The sequence below is a fragment of the Trichoderma reesei genome, assembly GCF_000167675.1.
Source record: "Trichoderma reesei QM6a unplaced genomic scaffold TRIREscaffold_7, whole genome shotgun sequence".
NCBI classification, from domain to species: Eukaryota; Fungi; Ascomycota; class Sordariomycetes; order Hypocreales; family Hypocreaceae; genus Trichoderma; species Trichoderma reesei.
Window position 1 is genome coordinate 708455 of NW_006711154.1, and position 20074 is coordinate 728528.

At 52.7% G+C, this 20074-nt stretch overlaps 8 protein-coding genes across 8 annotated transcripts; 2 read left to right on the forward strand and 6 right to left on the reverse strand.

Annotated features, from left to right (window-relative positions):
* Positions 1-264: 264 nt before the first annotated feature.
* On the reverse strand, positions 265-1349 carry TRIREDRAFT_30776 (uncharacterized protein; the record flags this gene model as incomplete). Its single annotated transcript, XM_006964350.1, has 4 exons — positions 265-549; positions 616-799; positions 907-1082; positions 1182-1349. Coding segments are annotated over 4 exons (813 nt in total), but the record flags the coding sequence as incomplete, so codon positions are not given.
* A 1312-nt stretch (positions 1350-2661) lies between these two features.
* TRIREDRAFT_3532 (uncharacterized protein) lies at positions 2662-4341 on the forward strand (the record flags this gene model as incomplete). The annotated part of the gene is made up of 4 exons (XM_006964322.1): positions 2662-2757; positions 2864-3105; positions 3192-4031; positions 4098-4341. 4 exons carry the CDS (start codon positions 2662-2664, stop codon positions 4339-4341), a joined length of 1422 nt encoding a protein of 473 aa, XP_006964384.1.
* Positions 4342-5058: 717 nt separating this feature from the next.
* TRIREDRAFT_121405 (aminotransferase class-III) lies at positions 5059-7114 on the reverse strand. Its single transcript, XM_006964640.1, has 7 exons — positions 6940-7114; positions 6285-6875; positions 5895-6191; positions 5696-5777; positions 5546-5637; positions 5340-5473; positions 5059-5253 (listed from the first exon to the last, which is right to left on the reverse strand). Exons 1-7 carry the CDS (start codon positions 7077-7079, stop codon positions 5207-5209), a joined length of 1383 nt encoding a protein of 460 aa, XP_006964702.1. The 5' UTR covers positions 7080-7114; the 3' UTR covers positions 5059-5206.
* Positions 7115-8486: 1372 nt separating this feature from the next.
* TRIREDRAFT_106450 (uncharacterized protein) lies at positions 8487-8870 on the reverse strand (the record flags this gene model as incomplete). Its single annotated transcript, XM_006964641.1, has 2 exons — positions 8487-8667; positions 8755-8870. The coding sequence occupies 2 exons, from the start codon at positions 8868-8870 to the stop codon at positions 8487-8489; spliced, it is 297 nt and encodes a 98-aa protein (XP_006964703.1).
* A 1084-nt stretch (positions 8871-9954) lies between these two features.
* On the reverse strand, positions 9955-12595 carry TRIREDRAFT_60004 (N-terminal binuclear Zn cluster-containing protein; the record flags this gene model as incomplete). The annotated part of the gene is made up of 8 exons (XM_006964642.1): positions 9955-10873; positions 10933-11103; positions 11159-11487; positions 11545-11784; positions 11840-11925; positions 11984-12209; positions 12311-12458; positions 12525-12595. 8 exons carry the CDS (start codon positions 12593-12595, stop codon positions 9955-9957), a joined length of 2190 nt encoding a protein of 729 aa, XP_006964704.1.
* Positions 12596-13609: 1014 nt separating this feature from the next.
* TRIREDRAFT_106452 (uncharacterized protein) lies at positions 13610-15334 on the forward strand (the record flags this gene model as incomplete). Its single annotated transcript, XM_006964462.1, has 3 exons — positions 13610-14359; positions 14425-14562; positions 14627-15334. 3 exons carry the CDS (start codon positions 13610-13612, stop codon positions 15332-15334), a joined length of 1596 nt encoding a protein of 531 aa, XP_006964524.1.
* A 130-nt stretch (positions 15335-15464) lies between these two features.
* Positions 15465-15723, reverse strand: TRIREDRAFT_106453 (uncharacterized protein; the record flags this gene model as incomplete). The annotated part of the gene is made up of 2 exons (XM_006964643.1): positions 15465-15596; positions 15658-15723. The coding sequence occupies 2 exons, from the start codon at positions 15721-15723 to the stop codon at positions 15465-15467; spliced, it is 198 nt and encodes a 65-aa protein (XP_006964705.1).
* A 2648-nt stretch (positions 15724-18371) lies between these two features.
* Positions 18372-19531, reverse strand: TRIREDRAFT_27983 (GPCR, PTH11-Type; the record flags this gene model as incomplete). Its single annotated transcript, XM_006964344.1, has 3 exons — positions 18372-18549; positions 18626-19307; positions 19402-19531. Coding segments are annotated over 3 exons (990 nt in total), but the record flags the coding sequence as incomplete, so codon positions are not given.
* Between the last annotated feature and the right edge of the window lie 543 nt (positions 19532-20074).

A 20074-nucleotide genomic window follows, 5' to 3' on the forward strand; every position in this document is an offset into this window, starting at 1 on the left:
CACCTTATTCGTCTGATGCCATCTGGTAAGTCAAGACAGTCTCCAGACAGAGTCTTATTGTTATGGCTTTGCATGTTGACGTTAATCGTTCAGAACCAGTTCCTTTGTTTTTTCGACGAACCCGTTTCCGTTCACGCCCTTCTCTTCTGCCAGTCTCGCCGCCCTTTCGCTCAAGCTCTCGCTCTTCTCCGGATCGTAAAAGGGCCGCTCGCCATGGACTGCTGTCCGCTTTCCTTCTCTCAGCTCTGTGTCATAATGACCTGGAACGGCCTTGTGGGCTATGATTCTGTTGTCCCAAAAGGCAACGGCTCTGGGGGTCCACTTCCAGCGCACAGTCAAATCGTCTGCGTTTGAGAGGTGCTCGCGGAGGAAGGCCAGGATGTGGTGAGACTCCTGGGCGTTGAGCTCCTGGATACGATCAACGAAATGGGGGTTATAGAAGAGAGACTTGAGGCGGGTCACTGGGTGAGTCCGGACCAAAGGATGGGCTGTGACGATGGGAGCCCTGTGCGGCGTGCCTCCTCCGTTGATGGAGGCGAGATAGGTTTTCTACAGATATTTCCCCCACGTTAGTCGATCTCTGTTGATATACCGCAATCAAGGGCCTCTACATACGTCTGAAGAGTGAACGCCGTGCAAGCCTTCAATGGCTCTCTGGAAAGCAGGACTCAATGCGTCATAAAGGCCGGTCTGACTGGTGAAGATGGTGTCTCCGCCGCTGGGAGGAGTCTTGACCATGCGCAGTAGGGTGTACGACGGCGGATTCACCTCGAAGGAGTGATCTCCATGCCATTCTGAGCTGAAGTTGCCATGGCCTCGAATGTTTCTGCAACAGAGGACCTCAGTACAACCAACCAGTTTAAATAAGGAACTGATAACCTACCCGCCACGGCCAATGATGGTTACGTGCCTAGGATCTTGTTGGTTGGGGTCTCTATCTTGCTAACAACTGGTAAGCTTCCCACGTGTAGGTTTCTTGCATCATTCATGTTGAGTTGCTGACGTACAATGCCATAGTACGATGCCAGCGCATGCTGCTGGTCGAGAGTAATGTCCTGATCTCGGAAGAAGACGACGCCCCTCTGCGACGAACGATATCAGTGAGTCTCTTCCTCGACGACTTGGCCCTGTGCCATCACTGTGTCTGACAGGACTCTTCTTGCTTTGCAACTACTGCGCACCTCTGCTACGAGCAATGCCAGCTCGTCCTTTTGCTGGTCGGTGAGCTTGCTTAGCTGAACGCCTTGGAGTTCCGTGCCGATGAGCGGAGTGACCTCTTCAACGGCTGTGGCCAGGCTTAGAAGGGATGCCTTTTCCGGGTCTGCGAAGAAAGCGCGGTCACGGGCGGGAACGAACTCCTTGAGCTCGGGATGGGGTGGCTTGTAAGCCAATACGCGAGGACTGATTGTGGAGGTGAGGGTGAGGGTGGCCATTGTGAGTGGTGATTTCGATATGTTCCTGTTATTCTTTGGCTGACTTGTGTGCCTTCAGGTATGACCGCGGATGCTATCAACTGTCTTTTTGATGCGCCTTCACTTCATGGAAGAATGGTGATATTTAACCACTCGAGAGGAGTTTATGATTTGTCGAGATATAATCCAGCTTTGAGTAAGTCTAAAGTTGATACCCTCACATGCAACTTTGCTTACACAGTACTGCGGAGGCATGCGCAATACCTTGGCTAGAGACTATATCGCCATGCCATCCCGCGATGGCGACAACTGCGCCCTGCTACCCTGCATATGCGACGACACCACCCTCTTGAGCCTTCTACATACAGAGCACAGGGTAGGCAACGACAATGATTCGTCCCGAAATCCCGCGGACTGCTGCATCTCGCATCTGATATCTCCAGGATTGCGGTACCGGCGATCTCACGGAGATGCCGTGCTGATAAGACGCGAGACGCGGGGAAGTGGCCTGTACACGGACCAACATTGGCAGCATCAAGATATGGAATCAAACAACTGCATTCATCCCTTGTCGTCTCTCCTAGGCCAGATCAAGGCAATGATACCATTATACGGTCGCAAACGCCATCATGGCCAGCTGAAGCGCGGTGCGACTCGGCACCTCGGAAGGCGGCAGCTTCTTGCGGCTTGCGGGTGACAGTCTGCGATGCTATACGCGGCTGAAGCGCTCAATCGCATATGATACCATTTGCAAGTCGAAAACGTGCTTTTTATCTTGGTGGCCGTATCATTGGGACGAAGTGCAGCAAGGCTGTGGGCGAAGCTGTGATGGCGCGTGCAGTCGGATGCAGTGATACTGCGGAGGATTAGCAAGGAAAGGGGATGAACAAGCATGGTTATATATACGACTCGACAACAGGCGATCTGGGTTTGAGAAGCAAGGACACATGCTACTCCTGCTTGATCTACGTCTTCAAGAGCTCTTGGAGGAAACACAACAATGGCGATCGAACCGTCATCACCGACAGCAGCAGCCACTGAGCTGCCCGAGAAAGAATCTCCTTTATACGACAATGCGAGCTCTCATTCTAACTCCAATTCTAATGCCAAAAATAGGTCCGAGTCCTATTCTAGCAATGATAAATCTCCGGCTGTAGTGTTGGATGAGGAGTCTCGAGATGAGACTGCTTCCAGCTCCCCCAGCGAAGTCTTCGATGTGAAGGCGGTTGACCCCGTTTTGGCTCGGAAGATGGCCCTCGTTAACAGCGCGATTGATGAGATTGGCATGACGGAGTTTCAGTGGAAGTTGTTCTTTCTTAATGGATTTGGATATGCGGTTGATTCGGTATGCGTCACTTGCTCAGCTGTCCCCCCTGCCGCGCTTCGAGCTGCGTTCCGTCTTGCGACATTGATTGACTGACCAGCGATAATCCGGGTCTATCTCTCTATAGCTCCTAGTCGTCTGTCAATCGATTGCGAATCCAGCTGTTCAGCAGGAATATGGGTTGCCGGACGCTCACGTTTCGGGCATCCCCCTCGCTTCTCAAGTTGGCCTCCTTGTGGGTGCTGGCATATGGGGCTTCTCTGCCGACATTATCGGAAGGAAGCTGGCCTTCAACACCAGTCTCTTGTCATGTGCCGTCTTTGTGCTCGTTGCAGGCGGCATGCCTTCTTACATATCCTTTGCTGCGATGTGAGTCGCTTCTCCTCACCTTCTCACGATGTGCTCCCGAGTGAATGGCCGAGCAGCGACTGACTCTGTATCTTGTGTCATAACAGTGTTGCCATCTACTCCGCGGGTGCCGGCGGCAACTACGTTCTCGATGCGACAAACCTCATCGAGTTCTTGCCCACCACACATTCCTGGCTCGTCACGTTCATGGCCGTCTGGTGGGCTGTCGGATACACCATCACGGGTCTCCTCTCATGGGCCTTCATGGCCAACTTCAGCTGCGCCCCCGATGCAACTCCCGACACGTGCCGGAGAGCCGACAATATGGGCTGGCGATATCTTCATTTCACGTGCGGCGGCCTTGTCCTGATCATGGCCATTGCTCGGATCGCCTTTATACGCATGACGCAGACGCCGCGGTGGCTGATTTCGCAGAACCGTGACGCGGAGGTCGTCAGGACGCTCAACGACATCTCCATCAAGGCCGGCAGATCGCACAGCTTGACACTGGAGAGGCTGCAGGCAGAAGGCATCGTGCTGCACACGGAACAGTCCGTCTGGGCGCCGCTCCGGCTCAAGATGCACTTCAAGGGCCTCTTCCAGACACGGCAGCTCGCCTGGTCGACCGCCGTTATCCTGTCCAACTGGTTCGTCATTGGGATGGTGTCTCCGCTGTACAGCGTCTTCTTGCCGTTCTATCTCCAGTCCCGGGGCGCCGTCGTCGGCGATGGCTCGACGTATGCTACGTGGAGAGACTATGCCATCAATCAGGTTGCAGGACTCGTCGGTCCGATCATTGCGGCGATCCTGATTGAGACCAAGTTCTTTGGGCGCAGAGGCACGCTCGCCGTCGGGGCACTGGTGACGATGGTGCTTCAGTTTGGCTATACGCAGATCAAGACTCCTGCTCAGAATGTTGGAGTGTCTGCAGCCATTTCAGCCGCCTCGTGAGTTTTGCTTCCAATCTCTTCATCGTTTGCTTTCGACTGCTGACGTTGAGCTCTTCTGTATAGCAACATCTACTATGGCACGATTTATGCATATACCCCTGAGATCCTGCCGTCTGCACACCGCGCCACGGGCTACGGCCTCTGCGTTATTGTGAACAGAATCGGTGGCATTCTGGGCGTACTGGTCGGAAGCTATGCAAACGTGGAGACGACGGCTCCTCTGTTTGTCTGCGCGGCGTTGTTCGGGCTGCTTGTGATTCTGAGTCTTATCCTCCCGTTTGAGTCCAGGGGCAAGCGAAGCCAGTAAGCGAGAGGTACGGGATATCGAACTTTGGCCCTCCTTTTCCCGTCTCTCAACGGAAAAGATTGGGGAATGCAGCTCGTTGATGATGAAGGAATCGCAGAGATGAATGTGCAAGTGACCACGACTCTTCTTTTCATAAAGCCCCTTGTTTCCGATATCGTATTATCGCTCCATCCAAAGAAGGTGTATCCGTTTCGCTGGCTATCCTCGGCCAAACGTTCCGAAGCGGAACCGGATATTTCCCACCGACCGGCAACGGAATCCGGAGGTCCCACGGGGGGGCGCTCATGTCGTTGTCTGCCGAAGATGGACTTGCATCTCGGCTTAGCAAAATGCGGGACAAGAGGGGATGCTGACTCGGGGCATCTCATACTGTGATTCTCGGCATTCAAGACTCCGGACCGGCCACCGGAGAAGAGAGAGAGAGAGAGAGAGAGAGAGAGAGAGAGAGAGAGAGAGAGAGAGAGAGAGAGAATACGTACGAGAGACTCGGTGAGCGGTTCTTGATCAGGCTTGACAAGGGGAGGATCTGGGGTCTAGTGCGTGAGCTTGTATGTGAGATGGTTGAACCGTTACTATGGGTGGCAAATCTCCCCCACAATGCTTCGCTAGGGGCTTTTCTGTTATCTGGACTTGCTGGAGTCGATGATTTGAAGGCAAGTCGAGGCCGGTTACATTTCAACAGAGATGGAAACCTTGCATATCGTGATGGGCTGCGTATTAAAGGATGAAATGGAAGATGATGTTATTCAGTTTATATACTACACAAAGCCCCAAAAGGGCCAGATTAACAATAACGCTTATCCGAAAAAAATATGCATATCCGCTCCCGAACCGTGTCCCTCCTAGTTTTTTTTGTTTCTTCATCTTACGCCGAGCCAAGAGCCTTATCCAAAGCCGAGATCAAAAGGGGAACTGCAAATGTCACTTCATTAGCCAACCACACCAAGACAACAACGCAACATAGGAAAAGGTAAGAGATAAAGGGGGGAAAAACTGACTGTGAGCTTCCTCAAAGATGAGCATCGGGCGGAGGCGGACGGTCTGGGTGCCGCAAGTGCCGATGTTGACGCCGAGAGACTTCATCTTCTTGACGAGGGAGGCGGGATCCTTTGTGTCGAAGGCAATGTATGTTCTAGAAGTTTGACGTTGTCGTTAATAAATGAGCAAAGGGGAGTGGTGGTTGATTTGCTGAGATGAGGCTTACCCCTGGCCTTTGCCGCGGAGGTTCTTGACGAGCTCCGGGTATTTCGCGGCGAGGCGCTCGAGTTCGTTGTACAGAGCGACACCGACGCGGGCCTGAATATTCTGTTATTAGGGCTGTATTTGAAAGTTCAGGGGAAGGATGGTTGCTTACGCATTGGTTGACGAGATCCTTGGAGAGAATCTCCTCGACGACGGCCTTGCTCATGAGGACACGGGCTGGGTCACCGATCCAACTAATTTGTTCATCATCAAAGTCAGTATTCTTCTTTTCTCTCTTCCCTTGCCCATCCCACCCCAAAAGAAACGAAACACAAAGATTATCTCCTCGGCAGGTTTTTTGGAAAACTCACGTGTTGAACTGGCGGTAAGCCTTGTCGGGCACCAGCCTGGGGTTGCTGAAGTAGTAACCGGCGGTCTGGGCCTTCTTGGAAAAGGTGACAATGTCTGGGGGCGAAGACAGGTTCCAGTGCTGGTGGCCCCAGAACTTGCCCGTGGCGCCGAAGCCGGTCTGGACCTCGTCGACGATCATGGTGACGTTGTGCTTCTGGGTAATGTCACGGAGGCCCTGGAAGAAGGCAGGGGAGGCGTGGTTGTCGCCTCCTTCGCTCTGGATGGGCTCGACGATCAAGCCAGCAACGGGGAATTGCCTGTCACAAATAAAACGTATCAGTCTCAGGAGGTTCAAAACAGAACGCTCGCTCTCTCTCTCTCTCTCTCATCTTCCGGAATGGGAGACAAACCATGTGGTGATGAGTTCCTCCACCTTCTCGAGGCACCTCTTCTCCTCAGCGGCATTCTCCTCGGCATGCTTGTCCAGCGGGTACTTGAGAGCCGGGAACGGCGCCTGCGGCCAGTTGAAGGACGGGATATCCAGCTTGTGCACGGCCTTTGAGCGAGTGGCGCTCAAGCTCCCGAAGCCACGGCCGTGGAACGAGTTGGCGAAGCTGAGGATGGCCAGGTCGGGGGAGCCCGGCTTGGCGTTGTTGAGGCACGAGCTGATTTCGCTATCGGACCAGTCGACGCCCTCGCCGCGCTCCTTGCGGCGGTACAGCATGAAGGCGGCCTTGAAGGCGAGCTCGTTGGCCTCGGAGCCGGACTGCGCGGTGAAGATCTTGTCGCAGCCCGGGGGCGCCACCTTGAGCAGGCCGTCCTTGAGCGAGTCGTGCCAGTGGCTCGAGGGGAAGTTGCCCAGGGCCGGGCGGTTGACCAGCGCGGAGACCATCTCGGGGGACTGCGCGGCCTTGATGAGGCCCGGGTTGTTGTAGCCTACGGGGATGGAGGCGATTTGGGAGTAGACGTCCAGGAACTGGTTGCCGTCGACGTCGACGATGCTTTTTTTCATGTGTTAGTTCTTGTGTTGAGTTGTCTTGAGTGAGATAGGAGATCAGTGCGTACTAGTTGCCTGAGCTCTTGTCATAGTCGGCCACGAAGTAAAAGGCTCGGTTATCAAAGAAAGAGCCCAGCTTCTCGGCCTCGGCCCTGGAGCGAGGTCCAGGGATCTCGGTCGTCACCTTTGGCTCAAGCACGGCAGACATTGTGAATGAATGGTTTTGACAAGGAGCTATGAGACTTGGTTGATATTAGCTTGCGATGAGTGAACAGCTTTGAAAGGGAAAAGAGTTTGGAGACGAGGTTCTTATAGCTCTTTGATAAGATACCTAGTTTTGCCTCACTGTGAGAATCGATACCCCGGAACGGCGATTGCCGGCTTGACGAGTGTGGCGGATGCGGGGATCCAGGCTAGCAGTTGGTTGGTCAAGCAGTGATAGTCTTGATGGTATTACTAGTTAGGAGGAACAGGTGAATATTCGGAGAAGAGAAACGACAACGAGGGCGAAAGATAGTCGACCGGCCCGGGACCGGAACCGGGCCGGTCTCCACTGATTGCGTTCCGGGTGCCCGGGAATGAAGACATGACAGAATGGGGGGAAATGATATCGGTCAGTTTGATAATGAAATGGCCATGTGATGAATTTTAAGGTCATATGAGATGCGGATCTGGTGTTGCGAGTAGGTAATAGATTCGGTGTTGTGAGTGTTGATGCAGGGGAGAGCTGGCGATGTCGCTCTGCTCCACTCGTTCTTATCACAGACCGGCTATTAATGCATCTTCAAATAACATCAGCAGTTTGCATTCAATGATCTTCTCGACTGGAATAACAGGTTGAATAAGTCCAAAATTGACACCGCAACCATTCGTGATTCTAAAAACGACAAACGGCAGGCAGCCTTGCTTCCATCATCCTCTGCACGGGATACAAGCAATAATGGTGCTCCCCTTCAACGGCACAAAAAGCAACTGACCTTGCCGGGCTTTCTATAACAAATGCTGGCATATTGCTGCGTTGACTAGAACAACTGATCGAAAATCGGCAATCACTCATTCAAAATCCTCGCTTCTTCTTCAACCTCTTCTTCATGTTCGCATCTGCCGCTTCTTTTCTGTTTTTCGGAAGAATGTGAATTGGCATTATACACTAAACACACAATGGTCAAGTAATCCCAATGTCAAGCTGTCACTCAGGACAGCCATCCAGTGCCTGCCCAGGAAAGATCCGAAATATCCCTGACTAGCTCTGACGATCAAATCGACAGCAGACGATGAACCCCACAGTCTGCAACACGAACTCCGATACGCCTATCCATTTTGCTCATACATCGCTGTTTATGTCAGAAGAAAGATGGCATCGAAGAGAACGATTAGGTTTTCCTCCTTCGGCACCTCTCGTCGCTAGGTCGTGTCGGGGTAGCGATGTAAAACCCTTCTTCAGCATCCCATACAGACGCTTGCGTAGTATCGAGCTCTCGATAGGCACATTGCCCAAGCTCAGCTGTATTTCCCTCCTCTTGCCCTTTTGATTTCCCATCTGTTGGTTTCGCTCGTTTGGGTCCATGCAAAGGTTTGCTTCGCGGGATGTAAAATCGTCTCGAGCCCGTCCTCTTTATCTCTTGCCCATCAAGTTTCGTAGATAGTCGCGCCGCCTCTGTTTCTGGGCAATTGGTTGCTCGATGCCGTATGCCGCCAACTCGAAAGGATCGGATGCCTCTTCGAGCTTGTCAATCTTCCTTCGCCTCAGCCACAACCAGAAGAGGACTAATAGCAACGACCCAAGCAGAAAGATTCTGGGTCAAGAGTCAGTCAGTAAGTGCGTGCTACTGAGAAGAAATTGGCTGGTGAAAGAATTTTGGAGTTGAAGCAAGGGATCTCACCCTGTTGTGATGACAACCGCGATAAGAATCCCTGACTGAGAAGCAGGCTTCTCGCATGTGTTGCTCTCCTGCGTCTCTGTGCAGCGCACGGTCAGGAGATGGGTGAGGGCGTCCATATTGTCAATTGAGCGTCTCAATGCAGCTGTTATCATTTCGTGCGCCATATCGACGCTTCTATCGCTTCAAATCAGTGGTTGACGAGGAGTAGAGGATGCAAATGACGACTGATAGGCTAAGCGAGACGGGGGAGCTGCAAGTCGCGGATCAGGATGCAACATCCATCCCTCGAGCTACTGCCCCAGGGCTGCGTATGTATATACACAACGCGCTCCCTTGTCGAGCATCGAGTCCATCATCATCCATTCCGCACAGCCAAGACGGGGTGCGCCTGTGCGGCGGAGGTTTCAGATTTGCATTCCCCGCGGCCCCTGGGAAATGAAACGATGCACCAGTAAAGGTCGAGTTAGGCGCAATCGGGCATTGGATGATGCCGACGGCACCATCCATTAAGCTGGAGCCATTTCGGAAGAGACCGTGGAAGTGGATTGCAGTCGTCACAGCCTGGCTGTGCCTGGCTTCGCCCCCGCGATGACAGACGCTTTTGGAGTAGCCCCCCAGGCCTGGCTCGTCCGTCCTTCTGGTATGGCTCGTTCCGCGGGGCGATCACCCTGACACGACTTGAGGCGCCAGTGACACGCGCTCCAGCCGCCAGGGTTGCGCCGCTGGGCGTGTAAGAGGCGTTTGGTATGAGCGCCCTTCAAACGGCCTGCACAGACGCCGCATGACTGCTGTGTCACATTGACCATTATCCCGCAAGTGCAAAGTACAATGGGAGCATCCTAAAGAATGATATTGTAGTGAGCAAACAGATCGCCTGAGATTCGAAAGAAAGCGAATCGGAAATTTGCTGGATTGGCAAAATACGAGCTTCTTCTTCTCTGTGTAACACTTGTTCCGCCTTGGTACAAGGCTGTCACACCAAGGGAGAGGAGAGCACTGACCAGGCTTGACTCGGGGGCTGGACTTGTATATCTTGGCGCTGAAGCGGATAGTATCCAGTCGCAAGATTTCCATGGATCACTAGAGTATCATTTTTCGACAGTGATCCCTGCGAGGCTTTGATTTCGCAGTGATGACGATCATGATGCCGAAAATTTGCTGACATGAACGCAAGGGGTCAACCCTTGTTGGTTCCCTCTTTCAGCCATGTCCGGAGTCAATGTTCGTTCCGAATTCGTTGCCAAAAAAAGCCGTGAAATCGTCCAGACTCTGGGGAAATGAAGCGAAATGGCCGTCTACGCCAAAGAACGGCGTGCTTGAGGGCATCATCATGCCCTCTTCCTTTGGAGCTTCTGGCATTGGCCGAGGCGGCTCCGGCTCTGGGGGCGCCGTTGGCACTTGTTTGCCCTGAACGCTTCCATCAACTGACTCCGTCACGGTGGGCGCGTCGTTCTTCCACAGTTGCTCCCATTTCTTGAACTTTGCGTACTCGGACTCGCTCACCATGGAGCTGGTCGTCTGCTCCTGTGCGTTCATGTTGGCAATGGCTTGTTCAAATGCCTCAATCAGCGACATTTCCGAGTGCGCCGATAGGCTGCCAGTTGACATTTCCTTGAGCATGGACAGCCCATCCCGCAGAGCCTGCCTGAACATGTATGTTTTCTGAGCGAGACACTGCGTCGTCACCACCATGAGCGCCGCTCGACAGGAGCTGAACTCAGTGTAGGAGGCGCGCGCAAGGCCAATCGTGTTTCGCAGACAGCGACACGTGTCGATGACGGACAGAGCAGCCTCGACGCAATCCGCCACCAAGGTCGAGCGAGTGCCTTTCTTGCTCAACGATGCACTCGAGGGCGCATTCGCAGACGTAGCCGGGCTGCTGCCGTCCCTCAACCCTGCCTCGGGGAAGATGAAGACGCGGCCGACAAACATGCGGACAAGGCAGTATTCCAACTGCAGATGCATGTGCTTGCGGGAAATCTTGGACTGAGATGTAAACTCCTTGCAAAAGATGTCCACCGGCAGAGCATCCCACCAGGACTTGAGCTCACGGTGCAACTGTGCGAGCCGCTTCAGGCCTTCGGGCACCTCATGCTTAGGAAGAGATCTGAGGATTGTTCTAGAAATAAGAATCAGCCATTGAATTCCGGTTGGGCCTTTGGTTAGGGTGAGCTTTACATTTCCCGAGACAGTTTACTCAGCTGCTGGTTGAGCTCAAATGTTGCCAGAATATGCGCGGTATCGGTTTGTGAGGTCGAGGACCATAGATCGGGATGATGAACCGGGAAATCAGCATCCACATCCGTACTGGATATGGACATCGGTCTGCCATGGAATATTCCGACGCGCCTATGAACCTCTGTTAGCTCGCCAGAAGCTCATCCCAGTCATTGAGGCAACATACTTTTCTATGGTGTACACGGTCCACCAAACCCGGTTTCTGGTCTCAACGATATCTGCATCCCGATTCTCGACTGGGTATTTCCTGTGCATGCCATTCTGGATGGCGAGCTTGAGGGCCAAGTTGAGATAGATGTAGGCCAATCCGGATGCGTCCACGGGAAGCGTATAGATACCGAGCAACAAGCAAGCCTGGACACACTCGAGCGATGAGACGGTGATGACATCCGAAAGAAGGCGGCATGCCTGCTGATAGAATAGCACTCCGACTGCATCTTCCGTGAATGCATCAGAGCCCTTTTCTGTGGGGTTCTCAACACCGTCCACCAGAGACTCGAGGTAGGCGAACTGCGTCCCAATAGCAAGAATGGCGAAAATGATGCACACGACGCCCACATCTCGCCGAGTAAAGGCGGCAGAGTTTTCGTAGGCTAGGTCAAGCTTGGCTCTCAACCAGTTTTGCTCAACGAAGAAGTAGTTGGTCTGCGCGTGCTTGAAGAAGGAATAAACGAGAAAGTCGGCAATGGGTCTAGGCGGCAGAAGCGATAACAAGCCCATTGCGTCCGAGTGCGATTGGAGCTCCTCGGCCCGGTAGTACTCCTTGAATGTGGTGGCAGATTTGGACGGATACTACACGAACTTGTCAGCAGGAATGGCCAGCGTCAACAGCAGGGCTGTGATTCACATTGGAAGCGTCATTGGGGACACTCTGGTCTATCCACTTCTTGATCCGCATGGAAAAGTTCCAATGCGAGAACTCGCCAGAGTAGTCTGCAAGTCACGTCAGCGTGTGGCTGGACATCAAACAGATAAGAAAAGAAGCTCATACGTGTGACATTGCCGTGCAGGGGCTGTATGTCAAACTTCTCGTCCACGCCGTCAAATTCGGAGCTTTGGGATGAGATGTCGGCAGGTCGAGGCGAATTCCGCCGCTTCTCTGCACCCTGAGCTAGACTCTTGAGGGTCTCGAGGTCCAACGCATCCTTGCTGCCGACATAGCCCTGGACGATTCTCTCCAGATACTCGAGCCGCTTTGCTTGCTCAGAGGAGGTGTTCTCAGAGGCACGGCGCCTGTGCAACATTGTTAGTTTTAAAACAGATGTTTCCCTTTTTCACTTGGATAAGCAGTTGGCCGAGCCAAGCTTCACCTTGCTACTGCCCCTGGCCGTGAGCCAGAGCCGGCCTGGGATTCGGTGTCGACTGAAGCCCTGCTGGTAAAGTCGCACTGGCGGCCCAGCCGGAAGCACCTCCGACAGGGCACGCCGCCATCGCATCTCTCCTTCTGGCGGCGACAGCCATCGCACCTAGAGAGTGAGGTTATCGCGTTAGATGCCACTTGTCCCGGCTCTCCTGAGATGCTGTCCACATACGCTCGAGCAGCCCGCTTCCTCTCCCTGTCTATGTGGCGAGTCGACTTTGGCGACGGCTGCTGGTTATCCATTGGGGGAATCGCGGTGAGGGCATCCATAGAACGACGATCCGAGATGCCGCAGGTCTTCTGATTCGACGAGATGAAGCCCCATCACCCGTTGGATTGGAGAAGATCAAAGCTGGGGTGGAGATTGGATGAATCCGGTGACTTATCGTGAGGCCCCAGACAAAGATTGCTGGCTGCTGCTGCTAGCTCGGGCTGACTAAGCGGTGAGGCGAACTCCCCAAGCCGAGGTCGGGAGGCGTCTTTCTTTTGGCTCGGTTCTCCCCAGACAGAATGAAGCTATAATTCTTTAGCAGCTGGAGTTGGAGAATGCGGGGACTCAAGCTCTAGTTTGGAGCTCAGCTGGTGGCGGTGCTCCCTGTCGCTGGTCCAGGAGCTGACTCTCCTCCAGGGCTGAGAGGCCAGTATGTATACTTACGTGGGCTCAACGCTTTGCCAGGGAACATGAGCTTGATCTACAAGGCACAGTCGTGCAATATCGAGTTCCCAAGGAGGCTCTATCGAGACGATCAAGTTGTAAGAGTAGTATTCACGGGGCCGAAGTTGTCCGAGCGTAGGTAGGCGGGCTAATAGGGGTTACAAGGATCCTCTACAGATAACAAGTGGTGAAGTAACGCATCGCCATTCTGGACAGTTCACGTACAAACAGGGTTTGATGATAAGGTATTGTTTATATTTACTATTAGGCTTATTCTATGTTCTAGAATTCTGCAAGAACACACCCAGAGTGTCATGAGTTACAGCCAAGGTTACCTGATTCAGCACAGTTGCGCATGTTCGGAAGACTGTCCACGCCCTAAACTCGATTGGAATATTTGAATAGTCATCAGGTTATCCATCATTCACAGGATCGCCTCAACTCATGAACTCGGTTCTCGTCAGCAAAAAACAGCGAACACGCTCTCTTCATATGAGACAAGCTTAAAAACACTATCAAACATCAATGACCGATGACTTTCTTATGTGCAACACCTGTCAGAGGGAGCATACAATTCTGATCAATCGGCTTGTGCCGCCTCAATGTCCGATTTGCCGCCATCAAAGGCCTTCCAAACAGCTCATGCCACAAGGAGTCGAGACACGAACAAGATGCCAAAACAGCCATCAGACGCACCCTTCTCCTTTGTCAACTATCAGGGTCCAAACCTCAACACCGATGTGCAGGCTCGGCGACGCATCCGACAGCAGGCCATGAGAAACACCGCCATGGCCCGGAGACAGAGGGGAGACTACGGCAAGCACAACATGAGACAGTACCCCGTCTTCGTACAGCCTCGTGATGGCCATCCGCTTCATAATGAACTCAAAGATGGCCGAGACCCCAAAGACATGCAAGACTTTCAGTCATCCTCTCTTTCTGCGCCCTTTGCCTTCCAGGACCCCCTAATGCCGAAGCAATTCTCCATCCTTCTCAACCTCATGCCGCTCACCGGACTTCGGCTCGGTGTCGGCACTCTTTCTCACTATCTGTACGAACCAGCACAGCCCAAAGACCGGATCATCACGGCACAGGCTTCGAGTCAGCGGCTTTTATCCTTTATCCCGAGCCGCTATGGGCACGTATCACTGCTCCGCCATGCAACGGACTGCGTCATTGCAAAGCTGCACTATGAATCACAGCCCGTGGAGCATAGATCTCCGAAAAGCGATGTAAAGGCATTGATGTACTATCAGAAAGCACTCAAGGCGCTACAGCAGGCCTTGTTGGATGAGAGGGAGTGGGCGAAGCCGGAGACACTATGTGCCACGCAGCTGCTGGGCATCTTTGAGGTTCGTTACTTTTCCGTTCATGAAGCAAAGCGTGGATGACAAGAATTGACTCACGAATTTTGTAGGCACTCAATGGGAATGAAAGAGAAAACTCTTGGATGCATCACGTCGGCGGAGCTGCTCGGCTCGTAGAAGCTCGAGGTGTACACATGTTCCAGTCCGAGTTCGAAAAGACCCTCTTCCTGGCACATATTGGACCAACAGTATGTCGCATCAAGCAGAAACAAACACCAATAGGAGCCCCGTGTCTAACATCTCTATCATCAGGTAATGTCGGCCTTCTTAAACAACACGCCCTGCTTCCTTGAGCAGCCTCAGTGGCAAGCCGTCATCCGAGAAGCCGTCAGCGAAGACACAACCCTGACAAACGACAAAGAATTCGCCCTTGCGTTATGGGGCGGCCTGATCGGGATGCCACGACTCTTCAAGAACACAACAGAACTGCTGCTCTCCCCTTGCCCGCCCTCACAACAAGAAGCTGACGACCTCACAGAACGCCTCCTGGCAAAGCGCAAGAATCTCATTGTATGGTTAGACTGGATCAGGAAGAGCCCCATAGCGCAAGCCGGGGGGATTCGTGAAGACAACTACGGCGTGCTCGTCTTTTCCGACGACTTTGACTACAGGAAGCTCGGCCCTTGGTGTCTGACCAGACTCGCTTTGCGGGGGACATATGCGGTCTGTCGAATGATTAAGTCACGGCTTCTGTACGCCATCTCCCCTTCAAAGTTCCATGATTTGGAGACCGAAGCACAGGACATTGCACACCGAATTCTCAACCTGAAGGAGGAGGTGGCAGCGTCCAGAGACTCGCCGCTGGTATGGAGCCAGTTCTTGGCGCAGGGCAGCTGGATCGCAAAAGGAATCGTGGAAACAAAGGATACGTGGGCCGAAGACAAGGAGGGACATCAAGGCATGATCAGCAAGTGCAAGTTTGAGGAGTGGAACGAAGCAATAGGGAGGAAGATATCATGAACTTGGCACTTTGCTGTTGACTTGATGTTCATTCACAACTCTTGACTCATTATGTGTATATACACTCATATAATCTCTCATGAATCATGACTCCGGCTTTGCCTCACTTTTCCTTCCTCTCGGATACCCATTAGTCGCAGGTAAGGGTGTCGCAGTTGCCACGGGGGTCGTTGCAGCTGGGGTCGTTGGGCTCGACGCAGAAAGTGGTGGGATCGACTCCGAAGCCTCCAAAGTGGTTGCAAACTTGGTCGCCGGGGCAGTCCTTGAACACTGTCAATATCATGATAACAAGGAATCAGTTTGGTGGAGATCGTGAAACATACGTTGCAGGTGTTGCAAGCGCTGGCCAGGGCAGCAGTGAGGACGACGAGGGCGGCGTAGACCTTCATTTTGTTGGTGCTTGGGTGAGTTGTTTGGACTTTGGGGGTGTTGAAGGCTGCTTAAAGACGGAATGGTTCGGATATCTCTTGGGGAGGACGCTTACAAGAGAGGGTTTGGAGGCACGTATTTATATCCATTTGCAGTCTTCCTCGTCAAGCAAGCTGACCATCTTGAAAACCACTCTGACCACGTCATGAATCCCATTAGTCTGGATTGAACCATGTGCCTTGCATTGAGCCACTCTCCTGGTCAACCTACACGTACTGGCTGACCACCTCTCGATGCCAGTTCCATCAACAGACTCACCGACTTCCGCTTACTGGGGAGCCTTGTTCATCAGCCCCGTCTGTTCCCCAATGTATTAACTATACACCTCCATGTCCTCCCTGTGTATCTGAAGCAAAACTTTGAGCAATTTGGTTCAACCTTTCGAGCCGGGACCTTGACCATACCGCATATCCATCGTTCTAATACTACGATTCATACCAGTCCATTCTTCATCCGCAGGAGATCTTTGAAAGCACTCGTAGGCATTAGTAGCTGAGTGAAGAATTGGCCAATATGCGGTCCTCATATGACATGGCACCCCACAGGCCGGACCCCAACCGGGGAGGCAAAGTACCGATGAGGTTGCATCGGACGACAAAAGACGGGGGTCGGCAAGACCCGACGACCCGGGCCGACTGAGCGAATACCGCACCATTGGTGGGCTTGATATTTCGCGTATTAGTCCATTCCTTGATAGCGTTCTCATTGACTTGAAATGGCTAATGGTAAAGTCAGCTTTTTCACGAGGATCACGGGCATCAAGTCCGCCTGACAACAAGCAACTCGCATTCCATATTCGGAATGTGCCATGGCAAAGGGCACTTACTCGTATACTCATACAAAAGAAAAGAAATTCAAGAGAAGTCTTTTAAGCATAATACGCGACAGTCAAGGTCAATATTTCTGATGAAACCCTTCTGACTGAAGAGGAAATGCTAGGATCTATAACAGGTAATACTCGTGTGTTCTCACACCGGGCGGACTTCTTGTCCGTCCTCTCAATTCTCTTGCCGTACACTCGTAGTCATCCTTGTCCTCTATTATTTCGTCTGACCAAAACAAGTCCATGTTCAGTTCACAACTGAAGCCCATGCTTGCTGAGCTTCCACTACCTGCCTATTTCGTACGTTGTCTATTACAATACGCATCATCGCCTGCTGCAGTAAGCTGACTTGGCCAGCGGTTATACTCCGTATTGTTCAGTCTATTTCCGTGCCATGAGAGGACTCCTGCATAATGTTGAGCGGTCAGAGAGAGAGAGAGTAACTCGGAGGATACGTCTGATGACAATAGAACCCCCCAGCTGCCGGGTCTCTTTTGGAAACGAGAATGTCATGGTATGCCGATGCCGATGCCAACGCCCGATGCACACATATCATTTGTATACTGTGAATGCATGTGCATAGGAGATAGATCACACTAATGTGCTCGTCTTCCTCCGCTTTGCTCTGATAGAGCCGACAATATCACTGCTCGAGCACATTTGAAGAGGTCACGAGGTTACGAGGCTACGGGAGAGCCATCACCATAGCAGGACAAGTTGGACGACGAATGATAGTACCTCATCATACTACATATATCGGCAAGCCATATGACAACCTGACCTGTCGGCTACTTCACGAGGTTCTTCCTGGCCTGATACTAGTGGTTTCTGTGACAGGCCAAGAGGAGGGACCAGGAAGGCTTGAGACATCCTTCTTCTGGACTATAGCCAGGGGCGCATGATTGATTAGCTCTATACAAACCATGTCTCCGACTTCCTGCTTCTATCGAGAAAGTGAACAGAACCTATTATCTCCCCATATTCTATACGAAAAGCTCCAATAACCTCTCCAACTACTCCTCAGAGCGTTCTTTGTCTTCTTCTGCCTGATTCCGTCCGTTCTCAAGGAATTTTGGCTCTCTTGCCCACCCACCTGTTCGCCGTAATGGATATCTTGAAAGCTCAACCGACATTAAGCCCCCCCGCCCTCCTCCGTCATGGTTCCAAATATGTGTATATATCAGAGGTCAAATCCTCCAAATTGACGACAACGCCGTCCCAAGCACTCATCTTCCCGAATCAGCATCATTCTCCAATCCTCTTATATACCAAAGGGGAGTGTAGGGCTATAAGCAGTAATTAGATCATGTTGCTTGCATCGTACTCATTGAGACGCTTCTGGGTAACAGAAACAGAAATCGTGTGCTCCATGGCAATGCCGTTCGCCTTCGATCCGGCAAAAGGAGCAGTAGGCGCGTTGTCTGAGCGGACGCTTCCATCCCCGAACCGCCTGTAAGGCGGCGCTTCTCTTGCATGTGTACTCCCGTCGAACCTCCTCAAAGGAGACTTTGATCCATCCTTTGTTAAAGACCTCTTGACTCCTTCGTACAGCTTAGAAGCAGACGACATCTCCTTCCCCTGCAAGCCCCCCTCAATTCTCGTCAGCGTCTTCGGTGCATCCACCGTGACTTTATGGTCATCCAGACGCTTGTACGCACTCGGCACCTCAGCCACGAGCGTCGTGGTAGACATCTCCATTGCAAAGCCCGGCCCCTTGGATTCCTTGCTTGAGATGGAGGCAACCGCCGTTTGGGATGCAAGTGTGCTGCGATCGTCGGTGGCGAGAAGCTTGGGGAAGATGCACTTGAGTATGAGGCGCAGAGTCGGAAGGCATGTGCAGATGATGCCAATGTTGACCTCCATGGTGGACCACCAGGCGACGTTCCACTGATCCCAGGTTGGGTTGATGAGGTTGGCGAAGAACATGACCGACTTGAGACGTACGAGGGAGATCAAGGACACGCTGGAGACCGAGTTGTAAGTCAGTCAAGAAGCTGACGGCAGGAGAGTTGGCGGGCTCCGTTTGGGGCTGGACTCACAAGGCACCGAGGGTAAGCATGATGATGATGCCAATCTTCTTCTTCCAGTGCAGCTTGAGCTTCCTGACCTGCGACATGGGCAGGATAATCAACCACACGTCCACCGCCAGGCCCAGCCCAGCATTGGCCCAAGCAAACTTGTTCAAGTCGAAGCATCTTCCCTGCGGGGGGTCATCATAGTACTGAGCCCAGTAGTAGTGCAGCGGGATACACTGCGTCAAGGCAGCCACCACAAAGACGACACCAAAGACGACGTTGAAGGCAGCCGTGCCAATCAGCAGCCGTCGGATCTTGTGTCCAGGGAACACGTAGAGATAGAAGACGGACAGGCTCAGCTTCACCAGCGACATCTGGACAATGTAGATGAGCTCCATGATGAAGAAGAACTTTGCAAACATGGGCAGCTCGCTCGGCTGCAGCGTCCAAATGTCCATCCCGATGCCGTGGTCGACGAGGCCGACCTGGTTGAGGACGGTCCCTGGAACGGCGATGATGATGGCGGCCAGGATGATCCAGTCGTCGACGCCGAGCCGGCCGCTGCCGCTGAGGAAGCGCCGGTACACCAGGCGGGCGATGACGATGAGGATGGCGAGCACGCCCGAGGTGATGTTCATGGACGTGTATTGCGCGGAAACATCACGCATGGGTATGCCGCAGGCAGTTTGCGTCAGGTTCTTGGTCGCTGTAGGACGCGCAGAGCGAATACCAGACGTCAGCCACCGCTGTCGATAGCAGCTTGCAGTTGTTTAAAGGGTAAAGGGGGAAAGGGAACAGACTTAGCGAGTCCGACATCTTGCAGGCCTTCTTCACACATGTTGTAGCCACGTCTTGATACTTGTCGTCTGCACACATGCAATTCAGATCGCCAAACGTGCAGGCTGTGCCTTTGATCGACGTCTTTAGACACTCGACCTAGACAACCAGAGCCTTCAAGTCAGTCGGTTGTTCATTCAGGATCCTTCCCTTCTTCCCAAGTAACGTACCGCACATGTTGGGACCATATTCAGAATTTCAAGGAACCCTTGGTGGTCTACTGGGTGGACATTGTCGTTTGTATCTCCGTACGTGATGTTATGTGATCGAGGAGAGATGGACGTCGATTCCATGTCTAATTGCCAGCCGTAGACCAGCGGCGCGCCGAGCAGTAGCCCAGCCCAATGTGTTATCCTCATATTGAGGGTCGATTTAAACAATTTATCGATTCAATAATTCTCTCTCTCTCTCCTTTCTTTCCTCGCTTGTCCCGAGGTCAATGGCGATGGTGCTGTGGCGGTATCAACGAGAACTTCCTGGTTCTCACGGCGAAGACCGAGTGCACATATCGTCCTCGTCAGCTTGCCGTCTCTTTTGGTATCTTTATACAATATAAGAGAGGTTAATAGTAAGGGATGAGAGAATATGCAGATGATATCCAGGTACACCTGCGCGGAAACGCTTCGAGAGGGAAAA

Coding starts and splice junctions, on each gene's coding strand:
- TRIREDRAFT_121405 (XM_006964640.1), bottom strand. CDS start 7,079: ATGTCTGCCGTGCTTGAGCCAAAGGTGACGACCGAGATCCCTGGACCT. Junction 5,474..5,545: donor CTCCGCGGCAAAGGCCAGGG/GTAAGCCTCATC, acceptor TCAAACTTCTAG/AACATACATTGCCTTCGACA. Junction 5,254..5,339: donor CATCTTTGAGGAAGCTCACA/GTCAGTTTTTCC, acceptor TGACATTTGCAG/TTCCCCTTTTGATCTCGGCT.